At 47.9% G+C, this 23,905-nt stretch overlaps 1 protein-coding gene across 6 annotated transcripts in view; it reads right to left on the bottom strand.

Moving 5' to 3' along the window:
* The window catches only part of LOC146869487 (RNA helicase MOV-10-like), a 567,813-nt gene that overhangs the window by 162,769 nt on the left and 381,139 nt on the right, over positions 1-23,905 (bottom strand). For all 6 annotated transcript variants that reach the window (XM_085654043.1, XM_085654053.1, XM_085654071.1 and 3 more), the window contains 3 exons: positions 23,359-23,456; positions 22,751-22,870; positions 20,430-20,532 (listed from right to left, as the gene is read on the bottom strand). In XM_085654043.1, coding sequence (XP_085510169.1) covers positions 20,430-20,532; positions 22,751-22,870; positions 23,359-23,456 — 321 coding nt within the window. The remainder of the gene's footprint in view (positions 1-20,429; positions 20,533-22,750; positions 22,871-23,358; positions 23,457-23,905) is intronic.

Consider the following 23,905-nt stretch of genomic DNA (forward strand, 5'->3'; position numbering starts at 1 on the left):
CCGACGGAGGTCGTGGAGACACCAGAGGTCGAGGAGGAAGTCACCTGAGGCCGAGTGTGCGGCGTCGACGGGGGAGTGAAGTCCGCCCTCCGGAGTCGCCGGAGACCGAGGTGAATCGTGCCGGAGGTCGGGAGTGGAGATCGCACTCCGGAGACACCCGGAAGTAGGGAGATCGAGTCCCTGTGACGCCGGAGACCGACATCGAATCGAGGCTGCCCAGTGACATCGAGCCGAGGCCGTCCGCCGACAACGATCCGGAACCGCCTCACGGCGTCCACAAGAACTGACATCGAGCCGAGGCCGGCTAGCGACATCGAACCGGAACCGCCTCACGGCGTCGACACGACTCCGGCGGAGTCGGAAGTTCATAAAGAGGGCAGTAAGTGGAATAGAGGGCGCCTAAGGCCCTGTGGAGCCCTAAGAGACCATCCTAGGGGCTAGAGAGGTGTTAGGACCAGCCTGGGAGTGCCAGGGGTGGACTGAGACTGATACAGTGACCTGTGTGAGGGGTTGTGTAGTTTGGGAGAGCCAGATTCCTAGATTACCCTTGATCTACCTCAGTTTTAGCCTCAGCCTTATCCAAGCTAGGTGAGACACCCTCAGGCCATCCACATAACCACAAGCTGTGATTGGGCCAAATCAACCCATAGTACCTCACAAATGTGACCTGATTTGAAAGTGTATTGATGGCTTATACTTATTGAGAGTATTGTATTCTTTGTATTATCCTATTTATTGTCTCACAGTATTTATTGTCTCACAGTATTTATTGTCTCACAGTATTTATTCCCTCACAGTATTTATTTGCCTATGTATTTTATGCACATCTATTTATTCATTGATTATTTATGATCTGAGCTTATTTATTTGACCTACCCTTTCTACAGAAAAAGCTTTATGTACTGTAAGTGTGTTATTATTTATTTAACCTGCAACTAAGAGAAAACAAGATAAACACAGATATATTTTCATAAATTTTTACGGTGTAGAGTCGTTTTTGGAACGGATGAACGCATGGTTATTGTGAGGGTGTGACGTACGCTTAACACGGTGCCTGACCCCCGACCGCTCGAGCCAAGCTACCCCTTGTGCTGGGAAAAACCGGGTGACTGCTAACCCTGGTTGCCCGGGGTTTTCTAACACTTTGCCTGCACATCTACACAATAGTGTTTGGTGAAGGTGTGTGTGGTAGACCATGTCGCTGCCTTACAAATGTCTTCTAGGGCAATGTTCCCTAAGAATGCCATGAAAGCCCCTAATTTGTGTGTTGAATGCGCTCTAGGGGGATTTGTTAATGTGCGTTTTGCTTTTTGGTAGCATATCTGAATGCATTTGACTATCCACCTGGCAATTCCAGCTTTGGAGATGGGGTTGCCTTTATGAGGCTGAGAGAAAGCTGCAAACATGTGTTTTGCCTTTTTAAAAGCTTTAGTCCTGTCTATGCAATAAAGTAAGGCTCTTTTGACGTTGAGCGTGTGAAGAGCTCTTTCCGATACGGAATCAGGGTTTTGGAAAAACACTGGTAACTATTTATTAAGGTGAAAGCAGAGATTACTTTGGGAAGGAATTTTGGATGTCGTAAGAACCGCTTTGTTACGATGTATTTGTAAGAATGGTTCTTGTATGGTTAAAGCCTGGATCTCACTTACTCTTCTGAGAGAGGTGATTGAGACAAGGAAAGCTACTTTCCATGTAAGGAATTGTAATTTGCATTTGTGTAAAGGCTCAAATGGGGGACCCATGAGTCTAGTAAGAACAATGTTTAGGTTCCACACTGGAGAGGGTGGCAGTCTGGGTCGAATTATTCTTTAAGGCCTTCCATAAAAGCTTTGATAGCAGGTACTCTAAACAATGACAAATGTTGTCAGTTTTGTAGGTAGGCGACAAGGGCAGCCAGATGTAATCTTATAGATGAATATGCCAGCTTCCATCTTCAGGAGCCAGATCGCTAGATTCAGTTGTGCTGGATCTGGGTGCCTTATCTCTCCATAGTTCTGCGTGAGCAGCTTTGGGGAGAGCTGTAATTTTTTATGTGGAACTATTGAGAGCTCGAGTAGTGTTGTCAACCACGGTTGCCGTGCCCATGTGGGAGCAACCAGGTTAATCTTGAGAGACTGTTTGAGCTTGCGTACTACTAGCGGAATGAGCGGGAGTGGCGGAAAAGCATACGCAAATCTGCCTGACCAGTTGATCCATATTGCATTGCCCTTGGACAACGGGTGTGGGAACCTGGCGGCGAAGGGTGGGCATTTTGTGTTCGCGGGGAACAGATCTATGTCTGGTTGTCCCCACATTTGGAAAAAACATTGAAAAACTTCCGGATGAAGTTCCCATTTGTGTATCTGTGGAGTTTGACGACTTAACAGATCCGCAATCTGATTGTTCACTCCTGGCAGATGTTCCGCCAGAAGATAGATGTTTTGTGGAATGGCCCATCTCCATATGCTTTGCGCTAGGTGAGACAACTGCAAAGAGTGTGTCCCTCCTTGTTTTTGTATGTAATACATGGCTGTCATATTGTCGGTGCGGACTAGGACAGTCTTGTTGAGGAGATGTGTTCGGAATGACTTTAACGCTAGAAATATTGCCAGTAGTTCTAGTTGATTGATGTGGAGCACTCTTTGTTAGGTGGTCCACCTGCCCTGAATTGTGTGGTTTAGGAGATGGACTCCCCAGCTGGTGAGTGATGCGTCTGGCACTATCTGTGGAACTGGCTCTAGGAACGGCCGCCTTCTGGAAAGATTTTTTGTGTTCCATCACTGCAGAGAGCGATAGGAGCGGCTGTCCACCAACACCAGATCTGTAAGTTGACCATGAGCCTGGTTCCACTGATGTGCTAAGCATTCTTGTAAAGTGGGCATCTGGAGTCTTGCGTGAGGTACAATGAAAATGCAAGAGGCCATCATCCCTATGAGCTGCATAAACACTCGTGCTGGAAGACAGTCACTGGCGTAATGAAAATTGAGGGGGTCTCCCTGCAAGGAACGTGAAGGGGCCCCCTCCAGGCTCAATCAAGAGCTCTCCGGCCAGAGTAATGTGCTGAGGGGGGGCCCCTGGAGTTTGGGGCCCCACCGCACCGCAGGGGCTGCGGTGGCCTGTGTTACGCCCGGAAGAGAGTGTTGGGGTTGAAACTTGGTGATAAGTTTGCATACTGGCTATCCTGGCTGGATTGGGGTATGCTAGGGCTTTGGAAGTGTCTATTGTGGCTCCTAGATACTGATGTAGGTAGGAGGGCTGAAGGTGTGACTTGGTATAGTTTACTGTAAACCCCAAGTTGTGTAGCAGTTGAATGGTTTGATAAGTATGGCGAACATATTGGTTGTGTGACTCAGCTTTTATCAGCCAGTCGCCCAGGTATGGAAATACAACTGATTTGCTGCCTTCGCAAGTGTGCCGCTATTACCGCAAGGCACTTTGTGAATACCCTGGGTGCTGTGGTCACCCCGAATGGGAGAACTTTGAATTGATAGTGTTGGCCGTCCACTGTGAACCTCCGATATTTCCTGTGAGCAGGGTGTATGGGAATATGGAAGTAGCCGTCCTTGAGATCTAGTGTGGCAAGGAAGTCACCTTGTTGAAGCAGTGGAAGGACTTGTTGATGAGTGATCATGTGAAAATGATTTTATTGTATGTAGAGATTGAGAGGTCTAAGGTCCAGTATTGGCCGTAGAGTACCTTCCTTTTTGGGGATTAGGAAATACAGGGAGCATGCTTTTGAAGCAGTGAGAGAACTTCCTGTTCGAGGCGTGTCAGATGTTCTGTGGATATCGGACGTTGTTTGGGTGGTAGGGTGGGGGGATTTGCAGTAAGTTCCAGGCAGTAACCATACTGGATAATTTGTCTTACCCACTTGTCTGTAGTGATGGAATTCCAGACAGGTAGGAACTGTGAGAGTCTCTCTCCAACCAGAGTGGAATGGTCTGGAGGGAGTGGAGGGAAGTCACTGTTTATTAGCGGGAGAGGCCCGAGTGTTGTTGTTACCTCGGCCTCTACCCTTGTTATTTCCTCTGTACCCACCTCCAAAATGTCCCTTATTGGGGGATGTTTGTGTGGTGTTTTTGTATGAGGAAGCACCCGTGTCTGTACTGATGTTTTTGGATGCTTCTCTAAAGAAGGGGCATCAAAAGGAACCTCGTGTGGATGGAGACTGTAATGCTCCCATGGATTTAGCAGACTCTGTATCTGCAGCTGGACCAAAAAGCAGTTCCTGATTGAACGGCTGATTGAGGATAGTCGCTTGTACCTCCTGTTTGAAACCAGAAATGCGCAGCCAAGCATGTCTTCTCAGTAACACACAAGTGTTGACGGATCTAGATGCGGTATCTGCCGCATCGAGGGCACATTTAATTGATGAATTTGTTATTAATTTGCCGTCTTGAATCAAAGCATTGGCTTTGGTTTTGTATTGATCAGGCAAATGCTTCATTAGGGATTCAAGCTCGTCGTAATGAGCCCTATCATACCTGGCAAGTAATGCCTGTGCATTGGCTATCCTCCAGTGTCCTTTGTGACTGCGCAAACGTGTCTAGTAGGAAGTCTTCCTCTGTGGGATCCGAATGCATTTGAACACCCACCCTCCGCACCTGGACGACGGTCAGCACTGAAGATACCACCCGCACGATGAACACCATCCACTCCGGCTCCCCTACTGACCCCTGCCCACACCACATCTTCAACAAAGCCGACTCCGTCATCGCACCCCAACTCCGGGACATCATCAACAACAACAACTCCTTCGCATCCGCCACCTTCCCAGAGAGCTGGAAACACGCCGAGCTCGGCGCCCTCCTTAAGAAACCCACCGCGGACCCCACGGACCTCAAGAACTTCCGACCCATCTCGCTCCTCCCGTTTCCGGCTAAAGTCATCGAGAAGATCGCCAACAAGCAACTCTCCGCCTTCCTCGAGACTAACGGATCTCTCGACCCCTCGCAATCCGGCTTCCGAGCCAACCACAGCTCCGAGACCGCCCTCATCGCAGCCACCGACGACATCAGGTCCCTGCTCGCCAACGGGGAAACAGCCGCCCTCATCCTCCTGGACCTCTCGGCAGCCTTCGACACCGTATGTCATCGCACCCTGATACAGCGCCTCAGCAACATCGGAATCAGAGGTAAAGCCTTAGAGTGGATCACCTCGTTCCTCGCCGGGAGAACCCAGAGCGTCAGTCTTCCCCCGTTCCGATCCTCGGCCACCGAAGTCACCTGCGGCATCCCACAAGGATCCTCGCTCAGCCCCACCCTCTTCAACATCTACCTGAGCCACCTCGCAGCCACCGCACGCCAACACAGCCTTAACATCATCTCCTACGCCGACGACACCCAGCTGATCCTCTCCCTCACCAAAGACCCCGCCACCGCCAGAGCCAACCTCCAGGAAGGAATGAAAGACGTCGCAGAGTGGATGAAGCTCAGCCGGCTGAAACTAAACTCCGATAGGACGGAAGTCCTCATCCTGGGAACATCCCCCTCCGCCTGGGACGACTCCTGGTGGCCCCCCGCCCTGGGTCCCGCTCCAAAGCCCACGGACTATGCACGCAACCTGGGCTTCATCCTGGACTCCTCCCTCACGATGACCAAGCAAGTCAACGCCATCTCATCATCCTGCTTCAACACCCTGCGCATGCTCCGAAAGATCTTCCGGTGGATCCCCGCCGACACCAAGAAGACGGTCACCCAGGCCCTCGTCACCAGCCGACTGGACTACGGCAACACCCTCTACGCCGGAACCACAGCCAAACTACAGAAAAGACATCAGCGCATACAGAACGCCTCTGCACGACTCATCCTGGACACCCCCCGCCTCAGCCACATCTCTTCCCAGCTGAGAGACCTGCACTGGCTCCCCATCAGCAAGAGGATCACGTTCAGGCGCCTCACCCACGCACACAAGGCCCTCCACGACATGGGCCCCACATACCTCAACAACCGCCTCACATTCTACACGCCCACCCGCCAGCTCCGCTCCGCCAGCCTCGCCATCGCCACTGTCCCAAGCATCCACAAGACCACTGCTGGAGGAAGATCCTTCTCCTACCTGGCAGCGAAGACATGGAACTCCCTCCCCACCCACCTACGTCTGACCCAGAACCATCTCTCCTTCAGGAAACAGCTCAAGACCTGGCTCTTCGAGCAGTAGCGGACCCCCCCCCCCGCCCAGCGCCTTGAGACCCTGCGGGTGAGTAGCGCGCTTTATAAATTTATTGATTGATTGATTGATTGAACACCATGGTACTGGGCAGCCCTATGAGTGAGCTAACTAAAGCCAATGTTATCATCTGGGGGAGATGGCTTTGTCGGGTATGCATCGGGATCAGGAAGGTCTGGAGGACCTACTGGGTCATCATATGGATCCTGTGGCATGTCTGTGTCGTCATCAGGGTCAGTGAAAGGGTCATTAGTCCTTCCCCCACCCCCTAAATCATCATCATCATCATCCTGTGGTGGTGGTGAGTATGGAGGAAGTATGGGTGACTTTGGAGGAGAGAAAGGCTTAGTAGGAAGAGGGTCTTAAAGGTGAAGTGGCACAGTCTCTTCTTTACAGGCACTTGAGGGATGTGTGCGGTGTTTAATTTCCTCTTCCTGGGTGGAACATTGACAATATGTCCCATCTTGCGGTCCACTTTGAGAGTTTTCTGTTTTGGATCAATGGGATCCGGCCGAAAAAGTTCTTCCTCTTCGGTAACCGCTTTCTGCTCTGGAGCCTTTGCAGGGGTTTTTGGATCCTACGGCTACGAGTCGGGAATCTTAGTCGGTTCCTGATGTTTCGGATCCGAGGCCTTTTGCTGCTTCGGTGCAGGGGTGTTCGGTGCAGATGTCTTTTTGGGATTTGCAGGAGTAGGATGAGCACCCGGCTTCGGTGCTGTTGGTGTCTGGGAGACACTGATATGCGGCTTGCTCGGTCCTGAGCTGCCGGAAGGCTTTTCTTTTGTCTTCGGAGCCGAGCCTGAGGGCGGGGCTTCTGAAGCTTTGACTGGGCGAAGTTTTGACCGGTGCCTTCTTTTTCTCAGGCAGGGGCACTTGTACTCACTCGTTGACCCGGAGTGATGAGGTCATCAGAGTCAGAGTAGTCTGCCCCAGAAACGATGTCCAGATCCTCAGAATCCTGTGCCTCAGGAACATCGGGGCCTTCATCGATGATGTCTTCTGGCAGCGGTGCAGCTTGTTGCGCCATAACATGTCGTCGGGCCCGGCGATCACGGATGGCCTTCTTGGAGCGGAAGGAGGCGCAGGCTTGGCAGTTTTTCTCCTCGGGCGAGAGACAGAGGTTGCAGACCTTGTGTTGGTCGCTGTGTTGAAATTTAGCGCCACACTGGGGGCATTTTTTGAATGGAGTCCTTTCCATTAGCCGTAGGCCCGAATGGCACCGACAGGCCCAGGGGCCCACGTCGATGACCGGAATCGAGTATTTGAGTAGCGCGTCGAAAAGCAATTGATTGAAAACATTACCTGTCGAGTTTGATATGCTTTGCGCATCGAAAAGGTTTGGATAACACGGCACCGAACCAGAGCGCTTAAGTTACATCTGAACCCGATGGTGGAAAAAAACAATCTGAGGATGGAGTCGATGCCCATGCGCACTATCGTCTAAGGGAGGAGTCACCTATCTCGTGACTACAAAAGACTTCTTCCAGGACAACAACAAGGTGAAAGCATCCGATGGCGATCTATGCACAGAGTGTGAATTCTGCAGCTCATATGCCTCGAACACCAAGTTTCCACATATAGCTCCATGCTCTGTCCCTCAACGCGTTCCGGCATGCCCACCAGCCGCACGTTGTTCCGGCACGATCTACCTTCTACATGATCGCTGAGGTAGTTCACCTCCTCTTGCAGTGTCTTGATTGGGACCACGGTGGATTTTATGTCCATCACCGCCGCAATGAGTTCATCGAGGCAGTGCGAGAGATCAGCCTGTGGCATGGTTTGGGTCATTGATGACTGGTCAGACCCCACGGCAACAAACATTGGGCCCTGTGGATCAGTGGTCAGTGGCTGCTGCTTCTCCAGTTTTGTCTTGCCCATCCTGATGGTGGTAGTGCTCCGTAGATTCCAGGGAGAGGAGGGGTAGAGGTGTGTTGGAGCCAATGCTCATGCCCCACTACTGGAGGCACCCCCAAGCAAGAAGGGGTAGTCGATCTTCACCCCTGCTCAGGTGCGAGGCCGGGCAAGAGGAAAAAGTTATCAGGCCCCACTTTCCGATGAGCAAGGGGGCGCCAGTGGCAAAGCAGTAGGTAGGTGCGCGGCCTAACCGTGGATCTTGGGGAACCAAATGAAGCAGGGCTAGAGAGCACCCAGGTATGGCAGGTCTTGTGAACCTCGCTGCGCCTGCAGGGTACACGATATTAGTGAGGAGGTCTGAGTCTCAGGCCCCTGTAGTGCTGACTGATGAATACGTGCATGCGGTGGGAGGGGAAAGTTTAGGCTCGGGATATGCCCACGGGATGTAGAGCACAGGCGGCCTACCTGTCTCTCTTGCCGGGCCCGGTTCCAGTATGGTGCAGTAGCGCTCCTTCGGCGACGGGTGATATGCAGGGCGCTGGGCTAAGCAGCATTCCGTCGGGTCACAATACCCCAGTGAATAAGTCCCGGGTCTCCCTGTTGCAGCCTGATGGGTCCTTGGATATGGAGGGGGTGGGGCGCACGGAGGAATATGGGGCCCCAGCCCGACCTTGGTGATGCAAGCCTTGAGGCAAGCTCAAGGGGAATGGAGCACGGGTGGCCTACCTTCATCCGTGGCCGGGCCCATCTCCAACGTGATGCAGCGGTGCTCCCCCGGCGTTGACTGTCACACAGGGGGGGCTCGATTTGGCTGCACTCCGACCTGATGAGCCCCTGCCTCAGCTGCGGGGCTCGCGGGTGTTGTACTCAGTCGAGGGGGAGGCCGCCGGGGGTGAATCAGGCCTCCGCGGGCAGGTGCGCCTTTAGCGAGGGTCTGGTAGGGGAAGGGCAGCAAGCGTGAGCTAAAGTCTCCGACTCAGTGCACAGCTTCCCCGTGGTCCAAATTGCTGTAAATAGCTTTTGACAAAGTCGCGGGATGCCCACGGTGCGCCCCGTAGCAGGTTCGGAGGACTTTGGCTGGTCCTTGGCAGCCAAACTCAGGATGGTTGGTGGTCGTGATGGAGCGAGCTCAAAACTCGACTGCTCACATCGCCATCTTGGACACGCCCTGAGAATCATTGTTAATCATGATAATCATGATGTTAAATGGAGCATAAATCAATTTTGGACTATTACAATTATTGCACTTTGATGATGTACTGTAGTATGATTGTGGGAATGTGTGGATAATTGTTTGTCATATCTTTTGTTGTGATTCACACATTAATATATTCTGCATGCCAGAATTTAAAAAAATATAATGATTAAGTAATAAAAACATTTCAATTTTAAGTCAGTCTTTTGGCCCATGTATAGAGTAATCATCTATTGGGTGTGTTTACAGAGGATCCCTATTTATACACTGATAAATGCAGACCCATCCAGGAGAGCCAGATTCCAATAGACAGAACCACCACAGACGAGATAAACCAAGGTGTCACTAAATTAGAAAATATGGAACCAGGATGGAATCAGAATGATTTTAGAACTTTAGCTATGACCATCTCTTCGTGATCACTACTAAATCCAGTGCCACCCAGAATCTGGAAGAAATGGTCAGATTGCATATTTTTAGTAGAAATGGGAATAGGTAATCAGTCCTTAACTACAAGCAGAGTTACACACAAGGGCGGCTCCTCCATTTGGGCGGAGAAGCGCCGCCCCACTGTTTTCTTGCAGTGCCAGAAGCAGAAACATAAAATTGAATTTTCATGCTGCGCAAAACAGAAGGTAGGGGTATACCTGGTTGGGGGTGGGCGGTTGGTGGGTTCGGGAAGGAGTGGCTTGCACCACTCTGAGTACCCCGACTGTTTGGTCAGCCCTATTGCAAGCCATGACTGGTCACACACATGGAAGAAAGCACTAATAACCCCTCTATTGAAAAACTTACAGCATACCCATCAGTGCTTAGTAACTATTGGTCAATATTGCAACTTGTCAAGGCCCCACAAGGCTTACCTGGTATACTCGTGAGGTTATCTCGCAGAGACGACACGAACAACCTCCACCGCTCCCCTCCACACCTCGGCAGGTGGATACACTGACCGAGTTGAGGATGGAACCAGGGGAAGGAGACAAGGACAGGGGAAATGGCAGGAGCTAAGTTGTCTGAGGGTGTGTTGGAGGATCGCCAACTAGAAGAGAAAAGGACCCATGGATTAATAAACGGGTTCAGCTTCTAACCTACTTGCTCATGCTATGCATTCATCTAGCACCAGGTTTCAAAACATAGTCACCTGAAAGGCAAGTGGATCCAGGCTTTTCTTCTGCCAGCAAGGAGTATGTTGCGGACGTGCAAGGACGAGGTGCTTCCAAGGAACGAAATGAAATGTCACAAAATGTCACAACATAAAGCGCTCCGGCGCGGTGAAATTAAAGGTGCTGCGATTCACGCTTCCCTGTGCGTGTCGCAGTATGTCTCAGCGTAAAGCGCTCCGGCGCGGTGAAATCAGGGTACTACTGCGAACGCACTTCCCTGTGTGTGTCGCAGTGACGTTCTTGAGGTCTATGGAGGGCACACGATGCCGTGAACACGCTACCCTGTGCGTGTCACGGGACTTCTGGGCGCCCCGGTGTGGCGTTCCCCTAGTACAGCAGTGAGCACTTGCGGCGTGGTGCTGTACGAGTTTATGGGGGCAGAGGTGCTCCTGCACCGGAAAGGCAGAGGCAAGGGACGGCAGGAGTCAAGACAAGGGCCAAGGGAATATGGGCTGAGGCGCTCCTGCGCTGGGAAGGCAGGAGTCAGGAAGGCAGCCAAGCAAGGGTGACGCAAGGCGGGTCGGCAAAAACCTAGTCTCTGGATGTCAAGGCTGGAGCGGCGGTCAGGCGGCAAGCGGAAGGCTCGCTCTCCGGTTCTGTACTGGAAGCACTGCTTTGGTTGAATACCGCGGTTAAATGCGGTCTCAACCGGCAGCGCTTCCCAGGCGAGTGAGGCACTTCCGGGTTGTGCGGACGAGCGGACAGCTAGAACGCTGACTCGCTCAGTTCTGCTGCGCATGCGCGTGCCGTCTGAATCCTTCTGCTGCGCATGTGCGTGCCGTCTTGAATCCTGGTTCCCCGCTGCACCATGACACAACTCACCTACATGGTAAAAGTCCTGGAAAGATATCTCAGTATGAAACCATCAAACTATCTAGATCATAACCTCTTAGAAAACAGACTAGTTTTAGACCTGCACATAGCATGTAGACAACACTAGGACTTGCTATGGATGAGCTCAGTCGTGGCCGGCATGTCTCGCGGAGGAGGTGTGAGGGGGTCAGAGGGGCAGAGGGGGATCACGTGGGGGGGGGGGGAGGTATGGAGGTTTAATTTTAATTATAAAAAAAAACTAAAAAAAAAAAAACTTAACTTAGCCGGCCCGATCCGGTCCCACATCATCTCTGCTTCTCTGCTCCTCGCAGGAACCAGGCAGCCTCCCTCCCCTCCCCTAAGCCAATCACGACGCTGCAATGGCAGCGTTTTGATTGGTGGGGACGCGCCTAGCCAGGCGCCTATGGAGAAGCCACAAATCCCTGAAATTGGGCTAGCGACTCCTCCCCTGGCCTGTTGCAGGATTGCCCACCCCCAACCAACCCTTCTGATTTCTCGCAGTGCGAGAAGCAGTAACATAAAATGGTATTTATACCATTTTATGTTACTGCTTCTCGCACTGCGAGAAAGCAGTGGGGCGACGCTCCTCCACCCACATGGAGAAGCCGCCCCTGGATAAGGTCCAGATGATGGTTGACAGAGTTCAACCAGCGGTCCTGATCTTGATTGACTTGTCCGCCTCGTTTGACACGGTCATTCATCAAATACTTCTATCTAGATTAGAAGATATAGGCGAGGATGGTACACAATTAAAGTGGATTGAATTCTATCTCTTAAATACAACACAAGCGATCTTAAATCCCCCTTTCTAGTCAGAATTTTTAAAAGTAGAACACGGGGTACCTCAGGGCTCTACCCTTCTCTACCAATCTTTTAAATGCCCACTGTTGACAATTATCCAATCACAGGGCATTAGCTTTGTGATCTATGCTTATGATGTGCAGCTGATACTTTCGTTAGATAGTGATAGGCACACTTTACTAGAAGCATGCCATAACTGTCTAAGAGAGGTGGAAGAGTGGAGAACAGCAACTCGCTAAAATTCAATGGTGAGAAAACTGCAGGTCTATGTTGTTCACCCTCTAATAACCCTCATTTACTCCCAAACAATTTCTGGCCTTTGACAAGCAAAGGCAACTTGGAAACATCAAAGTCAGTGTGTAATTTGGGAGTATATATTGATGACAAGCTCTCTATGTAGACATGTCAATATGACAGCAGCTACATGTTTTGGACTACACCGAAACCTTGGGAAACTCCAGTCCCTACTGCCACAGCCAGCAAGAAGCTAGTGGTGCAAAGCACAGTTCTAAGCAGAGATGATTATTGTAAGACGCTGCTACTTGGAGCTCCAGGCTCCCTAATACACGGGTTATATGGAATACATGCAGCAGCAGAAAAACTTGCCTTAGAAAAACCTAGACATGCCTCTTCTTCTGGCACCAGTAAGGAATTCTACTGGCTTCAAGTGAAAGAGAGGATCACATTTAAATGTTTGTGCAGAAGGCAATATAAGAAACAGGACCTAGGCTGCTACAAAGAAAATTCAAACACTACATTCCAGCAAGGAACCTACACTCCTCCTAAGCCAATCTATTATGTATTCTGCAATATCGGAAAAAGAGATATGGAGGCCAAGCATTCTCAGTGAGGGCTGCCCAGCTGTGAAACAAGCTGCCATTCCCTTTAAGAGCCTGATTCAAGTTAAGAAGGATCTGTAAACCTGACTCTTTCCCAATTACCCAGTTGTGCACTAGAAGATAGAACTAAAGGATGTACCTTCAAGATAGACTGGAAAATGTTTTTGGGAAGGTTGTCTAAGCACCAGAATGCCTTTAAAAGGTACACTTTATAAGTGTAAACAACAAGAATAATGATTCAGCGGCTTTTACTCGCAGGTTGGGAGCAGCCCGAAGGCCTCCTGGTGCTCCTCTGGTGAGCCACTACAATAACCAAGGGGGTTCTTCCATGCTGTCCTCGGAAGTCATGCTGCTCCGCCACCCACTCACATGCACGTTCAGGTGTCTAAAAAAAAAGTGTGATATCCTCAGGTGCATGACTTTCAGTTCTTCAAAGTACAGTAGTGAATATTGTAGTTGCATGGCTCTCATCTTTTGATTGACTTCTATTAAGGACCTACGTTGATGCTGAATCGTGGCCTTATAGCCCAGAAAGAGTAGGATTTTGAAGGCACTCTAAAAAACCTCTATCCCAAAACCTCACAAAGTATAGAATCTCGGTCTGCGTAGTTGAGAAGGCGTGGAGGGGTGCCAGGTGGGGGTCGTGGATACTAAGACCCAATAGGCATGTTGCAGTATAAAGCAGGGAGAGAAGGCTTTAGGGGCCATCCAGGATCTAAACAAGTCAGTCAGGAATTTCTCCGGATGTGGGCCCTTCTGACCCTTGGTCAACCCCACCAGTCAGAGGTTGTTTGGGCGTGATCTGGCTTAGGCATCCTCTGCACACAGTTGCAGCCGCTTTGTTGTTGATTTGAGTTTAGTGTGGTCGGCCTTGATAGAGCAGAGCTGGTCCTCTGCTGAAGAAATGTTATGTTGTTATGTTATGTTATTAATTTTTGTATAGCGCACAGATGCCGCAGCAAAGTGGCGTCCTGGCGCTGAGAAGATGGTAAAACATAACGGTGAGAGAATACTGGTCATAGATGAGCTAAAGGACCTAAATAGTGGCAAACAGGAAGGTTTTCAGACATTTCCTGAAAGGAAAAAGGTTAGTAATGGAACGGAGCGAAAGGGGGAGGGTGTTCCAAAGTGAGGCGGCTAGCACCGAAAAAGAGCGTCCACCCATTCTAGCTCTTTTGAAGCGGGGAACAATTGCCAGATTTGATCCCGCAGAGCGAAGCGCTCTGTTCGGGAGATAAGGGGATATCGTCTGGGCAAGGATAGGAGGAGTGGACAGCTTTAGAATTTTAAAAGTAAGACAAAGTGCCTTAAATTTAATCCTCTGTTCCACCGGGAGCCAGTGCAGATTTTGGATGGTTTGGCGGGCAGAACAAAAACGTGGCAGGCCAACCAGCATCCTGGCCGCCGCGTTTTGGATGCGCTGAAGGCGGAGAAGCTCCGCTTTATTAAGTCCCAGTAGAAGCGAACTAGCATAGTCCAATCTACTTAGGACCATAGCCTGAACTATGATTTGCCTGGTGGTAGGGTCAAAAAATTTGAAGATTGGTCTGAGACACTGTAGAGTGCCAAAACAGATCCCGGCCAGTCTTTTAGTGTAGGGAATGTAGGACAACTTGTTGTCGAACCACACCCCAAGATTCCTGACCTCGTCAGCAGGCACCGGAGCAGGGCCAAGCTCCGGGGGCCACCACTGGTTGCCCCAGAGGTCGGTGTTTTTTCCGAAGATTAAAACCTCGGTTTTTGAGGCATTCAGCTGCAACTTGTTGTCCGACATCCATCCCATAATTCCTCGTAAAGCGAACTGAAAGGCAGCGGCGTCCATTGCGGACTCACCATTAAGTGCCACCGCCAGCTGAGTGTCATCGGCGTAAGACACCATGGTGAGACCGTATCTCTGGGCTACCTCGGCCAGGGGTTGGACGTATAGATTAAACAAGGTTGGGCTGAGAGCCGACCCCTGAGGAACACCTTGCAAAATAGAACGGGAGGCGGAGACAAAAGGCGGTGTGGACACCTGAAAGGATCGGTCTGTAAGAAAAGACCGAAACCAATCGAGAGCGATCTGGCCGACCCCAGCTTCCGAAAGCCGTTGGAGAAGGATGGAGTGGGAGACGGTATCAAAGGCAGCGCTGAGGTCTAACAGGATCAGCGCTACCGTTTGGTCTCTGTCAAGCAGCTTTCTGATTTGTTCCACTACCGCAAGGAGAGCGGTCTCAGTGCTGTGATGCGCTCGAAATACAGTCCTTGGCTTCGTTGGTGCGGTCTGAAAGGATGCGCAGATCTTGTCACAGCAAGGATACGACCACCATTACTCCCCCAATTCAATCCTCCAGTGCGGCCCGGATTGTCTCGATTGCTTGAAGGATCATTTCTGGGGAGACTTGGTTGGGCCCAAGCTCCATTGCCTCCCAGGGTCCACAAGTCGGCCCACCGGGCGTGGTGAACTTGTCATTTTTTGCCAACTGGCCATTGTCTGCATGCTTGCCCTTAACCATGGGGACAGGGCTGTGCAACCCAAGGAGGACTAAGGGGAGAATTGGGGAGGAGGGAATCAGCAGCAGCTCCTCTGGTTGCACTGCCAGAATCAAAAGGCATCCATGTGGGGGTCATATCCTTAAGCCACAATCTCAGGGCTAGAGGTGCTTCAAAGTTTAAGGAAGGGGAGACTGTCCTAGGTCCATCACAGTGGCCAACTGGCCCCTTGCATCCCACCGGTCCATGGGTTGCTTCACACAGATGGGTGGGAGGAGGCATGCTGAAAAGGAAGGTGGGAGTGAGAACTATCTGTGCTACCCTCAGCAGCTCCAAGCTGGTCTGTCCAATGAGGCATGCAGCTGAAGGTGCAGTGTCTACGCAGGGCGTGGTTGGAAGTGGCGGGCCGGCTGTGTGGCATCACCCTCTGTCCCTCCTTCCTCGGCCATTCAGGCCGAGAAGGTAGCACTCTGCATTCCCGTGGTGCAAAGGGGCACACCACAGCACCAACCATAGCACTCCTCAGCAGATGTGGGGTCCTTTATGCCAAGGGAGGTGGGAATCCATTTGAAAACTTTACGCATAGTACACATTATTCCAAAACACATGCTGATAATGTGATTTATTTGGCTTTTCATGGACAGTTGACTGTCCATGTAAAAGCCAAGATTGCGGACCACCTCTTTGGGAGTTGGGCAGGTGCCCAGATCGGATGGCCACCAATCGGGTGACCAATGTTCGGGCGCTTTTCCAAAGAGCATAATCTCTGACTTAGTGCCGTTCAATTGGAGATGGTTACTTCTCATCCACCTATCAATGTGGGACATGCAATTTTTAAAACGTGACTTAGTTTCAATAAGATCTGGACCCAGAGTGATCAGGATTTGTGTGTCGTCAGCATACGATATGACATCAAATCCATATTTTCTTATCACCGGGGCCAGTGGAGTCATGTACAGATTAAAGAGTGTAGGACTCAAAATAGAGCCTTGAGGCACTCCCATCATAACAGATCTAGCGCAGGAAATGCTTTTGCCCATCTGAACAATAGTTTTACGGCCTGATAACTTTTGAACCATTTCACGGCGTTACCTCTGACACCAATCTCCCAAAGCCGTTGTTCTAAAATACTGTGGGAGATGGTGTCACATGCAGACGACAGGTCGAGGAGGACAAGGATAACTGACTGATGTTTATCTAATGCCCGTCTGATGTCATCAGTAACCTCGACCAGAGCTGTCTCAGTACTGTGTGCTGCCCTGAAACCGGACTGTGAAGGGTCCAGAAGACTGTAGCTCTCAAGATGGTCAACAAGCTGTTGGTTGATAAGGGATTCCAGCATTTTCCCTAGGTAGGGGAGCAGAGAAATTGGACGGTAATTTGGAAGAAGTTTGGAATCGGCCGTAGGTTTCTTCAAAATTGGTCTCACTCGGGCTACCTTCCAGGTCGAAGGGAAAACTGCATCCGAAATTGACTTGTTGAATAGATCAGTTATATTATCCATTAAAGCAGGAGCAATAATGGAAAAGAATTTAGAAGGTACAGAATCGGTGGGAGAGACGGATTTTATCTTTCGCATGGCACTTGAGACTTTAGTGTCACATTTGGCAAATTCGTTCAGTATATAAGGAGGGTCAAAGGAGGTACAAGGCTCGTCATCTGGATGAAAATTATTGCTTTGTGATGAAAAAGATAGACGGATGGCTAAAAAATTTTCTTCTAAAAAATTGGAAAGTGAGTCAGCCCAGAGTTGAGAGTCAGGTATTGATGGATGATTTCTGGGAGTTGTAAATTCCTTCAGGATTTGGTAGAGTTCCTTGGAGGAATTTTCAGCCTTATTAATCCTATCAATAAGAAAAGATTTATTTGCCACTTTTATTTCATTTATATAGCCATGATGTATTTTTTTTATATATATTGCGGTCGGCCGAATTTTTGCTCTTGCGCCATTTTCGCTCCGCCGTACGACACACGAACTTTGTAGTTTTTAGTTGATCTGTGAACCAGAGGGCCATTCTGATCTTGGTCTTCACCTTTGTAAGAGGAGCAATTTTATCTAGTGTGGCTAAGATTGCCTCGTCTAGGATATGTTATACTTGGTTTACACCCATGTCAGAGCTAATTTGGTCAGGGCGGAAATGCTCTAAAGAAAGAGGCAAGGTGATTTTACGCCAAGAGCTACGTAATGTAGAATCATGGTTTTTTATCAAAGTGATTGGAATCGAAAATTTTAAAAGATAGTGATCAGTCCATAATAATTGAACTGGGGATTTTACTGTGATTTCAGACAAAATGGTAAAAAGAAGGTCAAGGGTGTGACCGGCGTTATGCGTAGGTTCTGGTACCAATTGGGCAAATGTGTGTCCAATGGGACATGCAGCTGAAGGTGCACTGTCCACATGGAGTCTGGCCAGTAGTATTGTATTGCTCTCTTTACTTCATCAGCGCCAGCCTCCCAGGCCATGAAGGTGGTGTTTTGCAGGTCTCTGGGGCCCTAGCACATCAGGGTACCCCACTGCCCCAGCTGGTGCTCTCTTCTCCTCAGGGGGTTGAGACAGCTTAGTTGGCGCTCGGTGGTGTTCACAGGACTCCGCCCCTACCGGGCTGAAGTCAACCACATCCCCAGCTCCAGCCACGGTGGATGCTACTCGGGTGGCAAGCTCAGCCCGCCGGCAAGGGAACAACAGTTGGCCCAGCACTGACAGACGGAGGGGTGGGGGGTAGAGCCCTGGATTTGACCCCATAAGGTACCCGGGGGGGAAAAGGCAAGCACCAGGGGGGACCCCAGCAGGTCGGATAGGTACCAGTTGCCGGATGGGTGTTCAGAATATTAAGTGGCCCAGCTTAACATGAACGGCCTCCATCTTGCCAATGGCAATTGGATGTCCACTCAAAGCTACTTGGCTACTTAAAGTGCTGGGTAGGGTTTGAGGGGAGAGCTCCTTCGGGGGTTTGCCTCACATACTCCCTGACTGCATCCACCCAGTAAATTTGTATTCTTTCATGTCCTCAATCTTCAAGATTTCCTTCTGGGTGCCACAGGGCTCTGCCCAATCGAAATTTATGTTGAATGCCTATATTCACCCCTCCAGCACAGGTTCCAGTTGCTAAGTGATTGGCTTACATATGTACGTTGACAACAGGTCTTAGACGTGAGAAGGATGGTGGTCATCAAAAGGGTCCAAGGACTAACACATTTAGGGTTGGATGAATCAAAATGTTAAATCCAAAATTATTTTTCGGGGGGGGGGGGGGGCAAGTGGACAAAACCACCTTAATACTGACCTCCATTAATGTGGTCCTAGACACCAACCCCACCCCCCCACCTGCAAGTTATATTTCCTGCTTACTTTGCGTCACAATTTGAATGTCATCTCTGGGTCTTTATCTTATTGCTCAAGTTCCACCCCATCCTAATCATGTTAAAATGAGAAGGCTTGTAGTTTCAATTGTCAAGTTAAAGCTTAATTTCTGTAAACGTTTCGATACCAGGCACTCAGCTGTAGCATTTAACGAGTTTAAGTTGGTCCACATCTTTGTAACTGGCTTCATCTATGGCTTTAAGAGAGCGAATCTGAGCCAGGAAAACATTAGGCTGCCTGAGGAGCAAATAACCTATTGACTTCAAAACTGTTTGCTAGCCCCCATAACCGAGTTTGGGCACTTCTACAGAGCACTCCTGTGCTACCAGCAGCCACAAAGTAAATCTTCTAAAACCTATTGCTGCATCTACCATCTTAAGTAATTACATTCATCACAATAGCTTTATAATCAAGGGATCTTGCTTTAGCACCCTTGAATCACAACATGGCCTGGAACCTATTTGTCTGAAGTTTAGAACCATGGGGACACACTGTTCTTCTGCAAATTAATCTTAATCGTTCCATTGTACTTGGATTCCCTACGCTTCTCATCATTAGACCCAACTGACACTTTGAAACTACCTCCTGGATGCACACTCACTATATCTAAACACACAATCTAAAACATAATTACCAAAGAATAGGAAAGGGAGACTTAAATGTTATGCAGTTTTCAGGCATGTACTTAAATGATACAGAACCCCTTCCTGGATTGAAGCCGCCTGCCACAAATGAAACATGGATCGCCTCCTCAAACAAACACAAGTAGAGACCTCCCTCTCACAAAAGATATTCAGAGAAACACAAACTTTAAAGTGGTGCAGGACAGAGATGGATCTCTCACACTAGCTGAAAAATGGCCAGATGGATGGTATAGACTAGAGGGTGATCTTTTAAGAGAATAGAGACAGTAAAACACAGCCCAGTATGTTGCTGCTTCCAACCTTTGCAGACGGTTGAAAACACCTTGTGATTTAACACATATGACTAATGATATAGGACAGGGGTCTCCAACCTTTTCAGTAACCAGAGCTATTTATGTTCATTTAAATGTATCCCAAGCTAACAAATAGTACTGGTGTAATAGTGACTACATCAAACAAGATTACGTTAGTGACTACCCTACGCAATATTACCAGCAGTGATAGCAAGAGTGTGCAGGGTTACAGGCAGTAAAGTAAACCAGGCTTTGCCGATTTGGAAAGTCTCTACAGAGGCAATACATAAAAGCCACAGCTTGAATACACCAGGGTAATAGGAGTAAGTCTGACCTACGCCGCATGGCTCATCACTCAACTATATTTACGTATATCATGGCAATAATGAGAATACACACATCTTCTTCTCAAATATACACATTTCAATTTTGGTATACATATATTAATTCAACCAAACAACATCTTCTAATTTAATAGGGTGGGCTGCTTACAGGAGAGCAACTTTTATGTAGCTGGAGAGTTATCAGTAGCTCTCAAGCTACTCATTGGAGAAGTCTGATCTAGTACAACTTAATATTTTGCTAGCTTGCCATATGTAACCATTGTTAATCATACTGTTCCCTGAAGCTCAATCTCTTGCAGCATAAATACCAATTTCTTCAAAGAAATACAACCTGAAAAGCCCCACCATCAGGTTTCAATAAACTTGCATGGCTTCTTTTGAAAGAGCCTATACTACACATAATTGCAAATAACGTAAAGTGGCTAGTGTACCACCATGCCTTGTTTTACAAACTAAATGCATACAATCTTCTAAAGACCAACCTGTAGTTTTTCAGTAACTTAGTTACAAACACTGAATTAAAACCTCTGTCAGTCTTTTGATAAAGGGAGTTCTGGGTCATGAGTCTTTCCAGTAAGGACATGTCTGAAAGAGAGGAAAGAAGAAGTTCACCTTACTATTAAAGTCAAATAGGAAGAAGACTTTACCTTAATTAGTTTACTAGAACAAATGGCTAGCCTTTTCATAAATACGCTGCAACACTTCCTTATGGTTGCAGTACCTTGGGAACCCTTTCAAAATATGTAGTAAATCTCTTCCTCTTACATTCCTGTCTTTCGCAGTATGGCACCATCTTAAAGTTGCTTTAGATCTTCTGTACAGAACATAGTCAATTAAGTCTGAGTTATGGGTGAAAAGTGGTGGCAGAGTCCATTTTAATGCATCTAGTAGCACAGATTTAAGGTTTTGTTTGAGTTAAACACTTAGTAGTACATATATACACACCATATATATGGGAGACTACCTTTACTACGCGGGCATTTCACCGCGGTAGGTTTACAACGCGGGCTTTACAACGCAAGTCGTTTCAATGACTTGCACTGGAGGGCGCTGTAAGCTAAGGAATAGTACGATTTACTATCCAATAACTTCCCTACTGTACGTAGACTGGTGTTGGAATAGTAAATCGTACTATCCCTAAATCCAGTGCCCTCCAGCGCAAGTCGTTGAAACGACTTGCGTTGTAAAATCCGCGTTGTAAGATACAGCGATCAACATGATCGCGTAGTATCGTCATACATTCACCTATATATATATATATATATATATATATTTATGTTAATCAGGCCCAGGTGGTGGCAAGACTTGTGAGCCAATGGGGGTGTCCAGGGTTCTAGACGATCTAATGCAAAACAAGACGTACATCCAGTAGATGAGGAATTGAAAAGAACAATCAGAATGATGATCTCACACAGTGTGGGTGGAGAAAATTTGTAATCCCCTGCAGAGTACTGTACACCCATAAAGCCTGGACTTCACTACTTAGTTCAAACAAAAAACCCAACTTCAAGCAAAAGGTTCAAGAAGATAAAGCCTCAGAAAATATTTTATACCCACAAAGTTGTCAAAACAGAATGCTTAAAGCACCACTGCCTTATCAATTCAAGACCAGAGGCCACTGTGTGGAGATAATCAAGAAACCCTCCTGTACAACCTTCCGCATAATGGCCTACCTTCTTCCAATTCTGGCTTCTATTTACAGACAGCAACATAAACTCCACATTAATCACAAGCAAATATCCCACTTAACAAAGGGCACACTTTTGTAAAGGCTTTCAAGAAATATCTACTCTAAATATTTCAGTTTTCAGGAATTTCCTGAAATACAAGTTACTGTGCTCATAGTCAACAAATTATGATGGAGGGCGTTTCATCAATTACATCCTTTAACTTGCAGGGACTTGCCTCAGTGATCCTTCCTCTTACAGGTTCAATGAAGGATCAGAAAAGGAGAAGCTAAGTGAAGGTTCCTAGTAGGTAAGCAAATAGACGTCACATAGCGCTGCATGAAACAAAAGAATATAGGCGAGCCCTCCTTTTCACTGCATTGAAGGGTAAAAGGCTCAGCTGAGCACCAGTGATTGAACAGGGTCCTGATCCTCAGCTGGCGGCATGTGTTAGTCATCCTCACAAGGCTGACGCTTCACCACAGGTCATTCTCCATGTGGTTCTATCCCTACTCGTGACAATGCTTGAAGGGTGAGTGAAGATTTGTACAAGTACATTTTGTACTTCATAGTTTCAACTCAGTGAACAGGAAGCCTCACCAATGTTCTTTTGTTTCATGCTGAACTTACAGGTCTCACCACCCTCAAGTGAGAATGACCTTTTTTCACCTCCACATAGGTCACACTTTTACACCAAAATTGGTCTTTCACTTCCATACCCCTACATAATTGCTCTGAGCAACTGGATTTATAATCCCATTAAATAAATGCATTGTTTTTACCCACACATCAGATTGTTTTGTAGCATTGGAATTCGAATGCGAAACCAAGTGCCACCAAGATGCCAAATGAACAATATCAATGGCCTAAGCAAGGGTGGCAGTAATTTCAAATGCACTCATTTTGCGATTATTCTTTCACTATGTCAACACTATCTCACAACTTAATAGTCTGTCCATCTCAGCTATAGGAATCCAGGAGTAAAGAGACAATTTTAAGTATACACTCTATTAAGCTGTATTTGTATGGGCCCTTCATCTTCATTTTAAGTTTTACCAAATTTTAATCCCCAAAATTTTACAGTTCAAAGGTTTCTTGTAAACCCAAATGTATACGTCAAGCACCTTTGGACTCACCTAAACCATGTTTGATGGCGACAGGGGACCTCAAGATTGGCCCTAGCTGCTTCGGGTCACCTGCTAGAACCAGCTGTCCTCCATCTTTGTTGGTCAGGGTGTCCATTGCATCCATTATTCCTACAAAAAAATGAAACGGTTAAACTAAAGATTTATGCTGGCTGCTCCTCTTGGATCATTATCAATACTGCCAAACTGAGAAGCATTACCAAAGTCTTGAGGTGCTTCATGTGACGCGGCAAAACGTTATTGCATTGACATAGTCAGTCCCCTGTTAAAAGGTCATCCATAGGGGGAACCTCTTCAAAGCGAATATTGTTTTAGGTGCACGGAGTTGACAAAACCCTCTCAAAGTTTAAAGACCTTCCAGAAGGCTCATTCAGGGTTTGGGCAGAATAAAATATGCACACCAAGGAAGAGTATTTTCTGCTACTTCCTCGCAGTGGCGCTCTAAGACCACTGACTCTCATATCTCATCCAAAATGAGAGGAAACTTCACAATTGACAATGCTAGGAGTTAAAGATGTAGAAATGTTGCACATAAGCAAATGATGTGAGACAAAGATACCAAGAGCAAAACGAATGTTTTCAAAACATAATACCCATACCTGCTATTGCAATGACACATTCAGGCTCCACGGCATGCCCGGATTCATCAATGAATACATGGGAAAAGTGACCATGAGGGAAGTTTGCAGAAACAAGTCTAAAATGAAAATAGAGTCAAATAAGACAATTATCAACATGGCTTTATCTACCCATATTAATGAACTAAAGACCCAAGGCAGAAATGCAGAAGGTGTAAGAAAATATAAATTCCTGCATAGGCAGCAGCCACAGTAAGGTGTAAAATGCCAAATAAAGAATAAAGGAGTTTCTTTATATTCTCTCCCCTGCATCAGTCAAACATACAAAAAAAACCATCTGTTTAGGTTAGAGAATCTTGGTTAAAGTTTTTAATTCTGGAAATAATCCTAAAGGACATGCTATCTCTGATCAAAGGCTGGCAAGCCCAACCATCATTGTTTCTGTTGCATGTATCCTGCGAACTGAAGTCTAAAACGGCATCTAGCTGGACTACCTCAAATGCCTGCATTCCCAGGCAGTTCCATCAGTTTTATCACTGGTGATTTATAACAGATTTGTTTCATTTAT

Source organism: Triturus cristatus, chromosome 1_1 (assembly GCF_964204655.1).
Source record: "Triturus cristatus chromosome 1_1, aTriCri1.1, whole genome shotgun sequence".
In the NCBI taxonomy this organism is placed as follows: domain Eukaryota; kingdom Metazoa; phylum Chordata; class Amphibia; order Caudata; family Salamandridae; genus Triturus; species Triturus cristatus.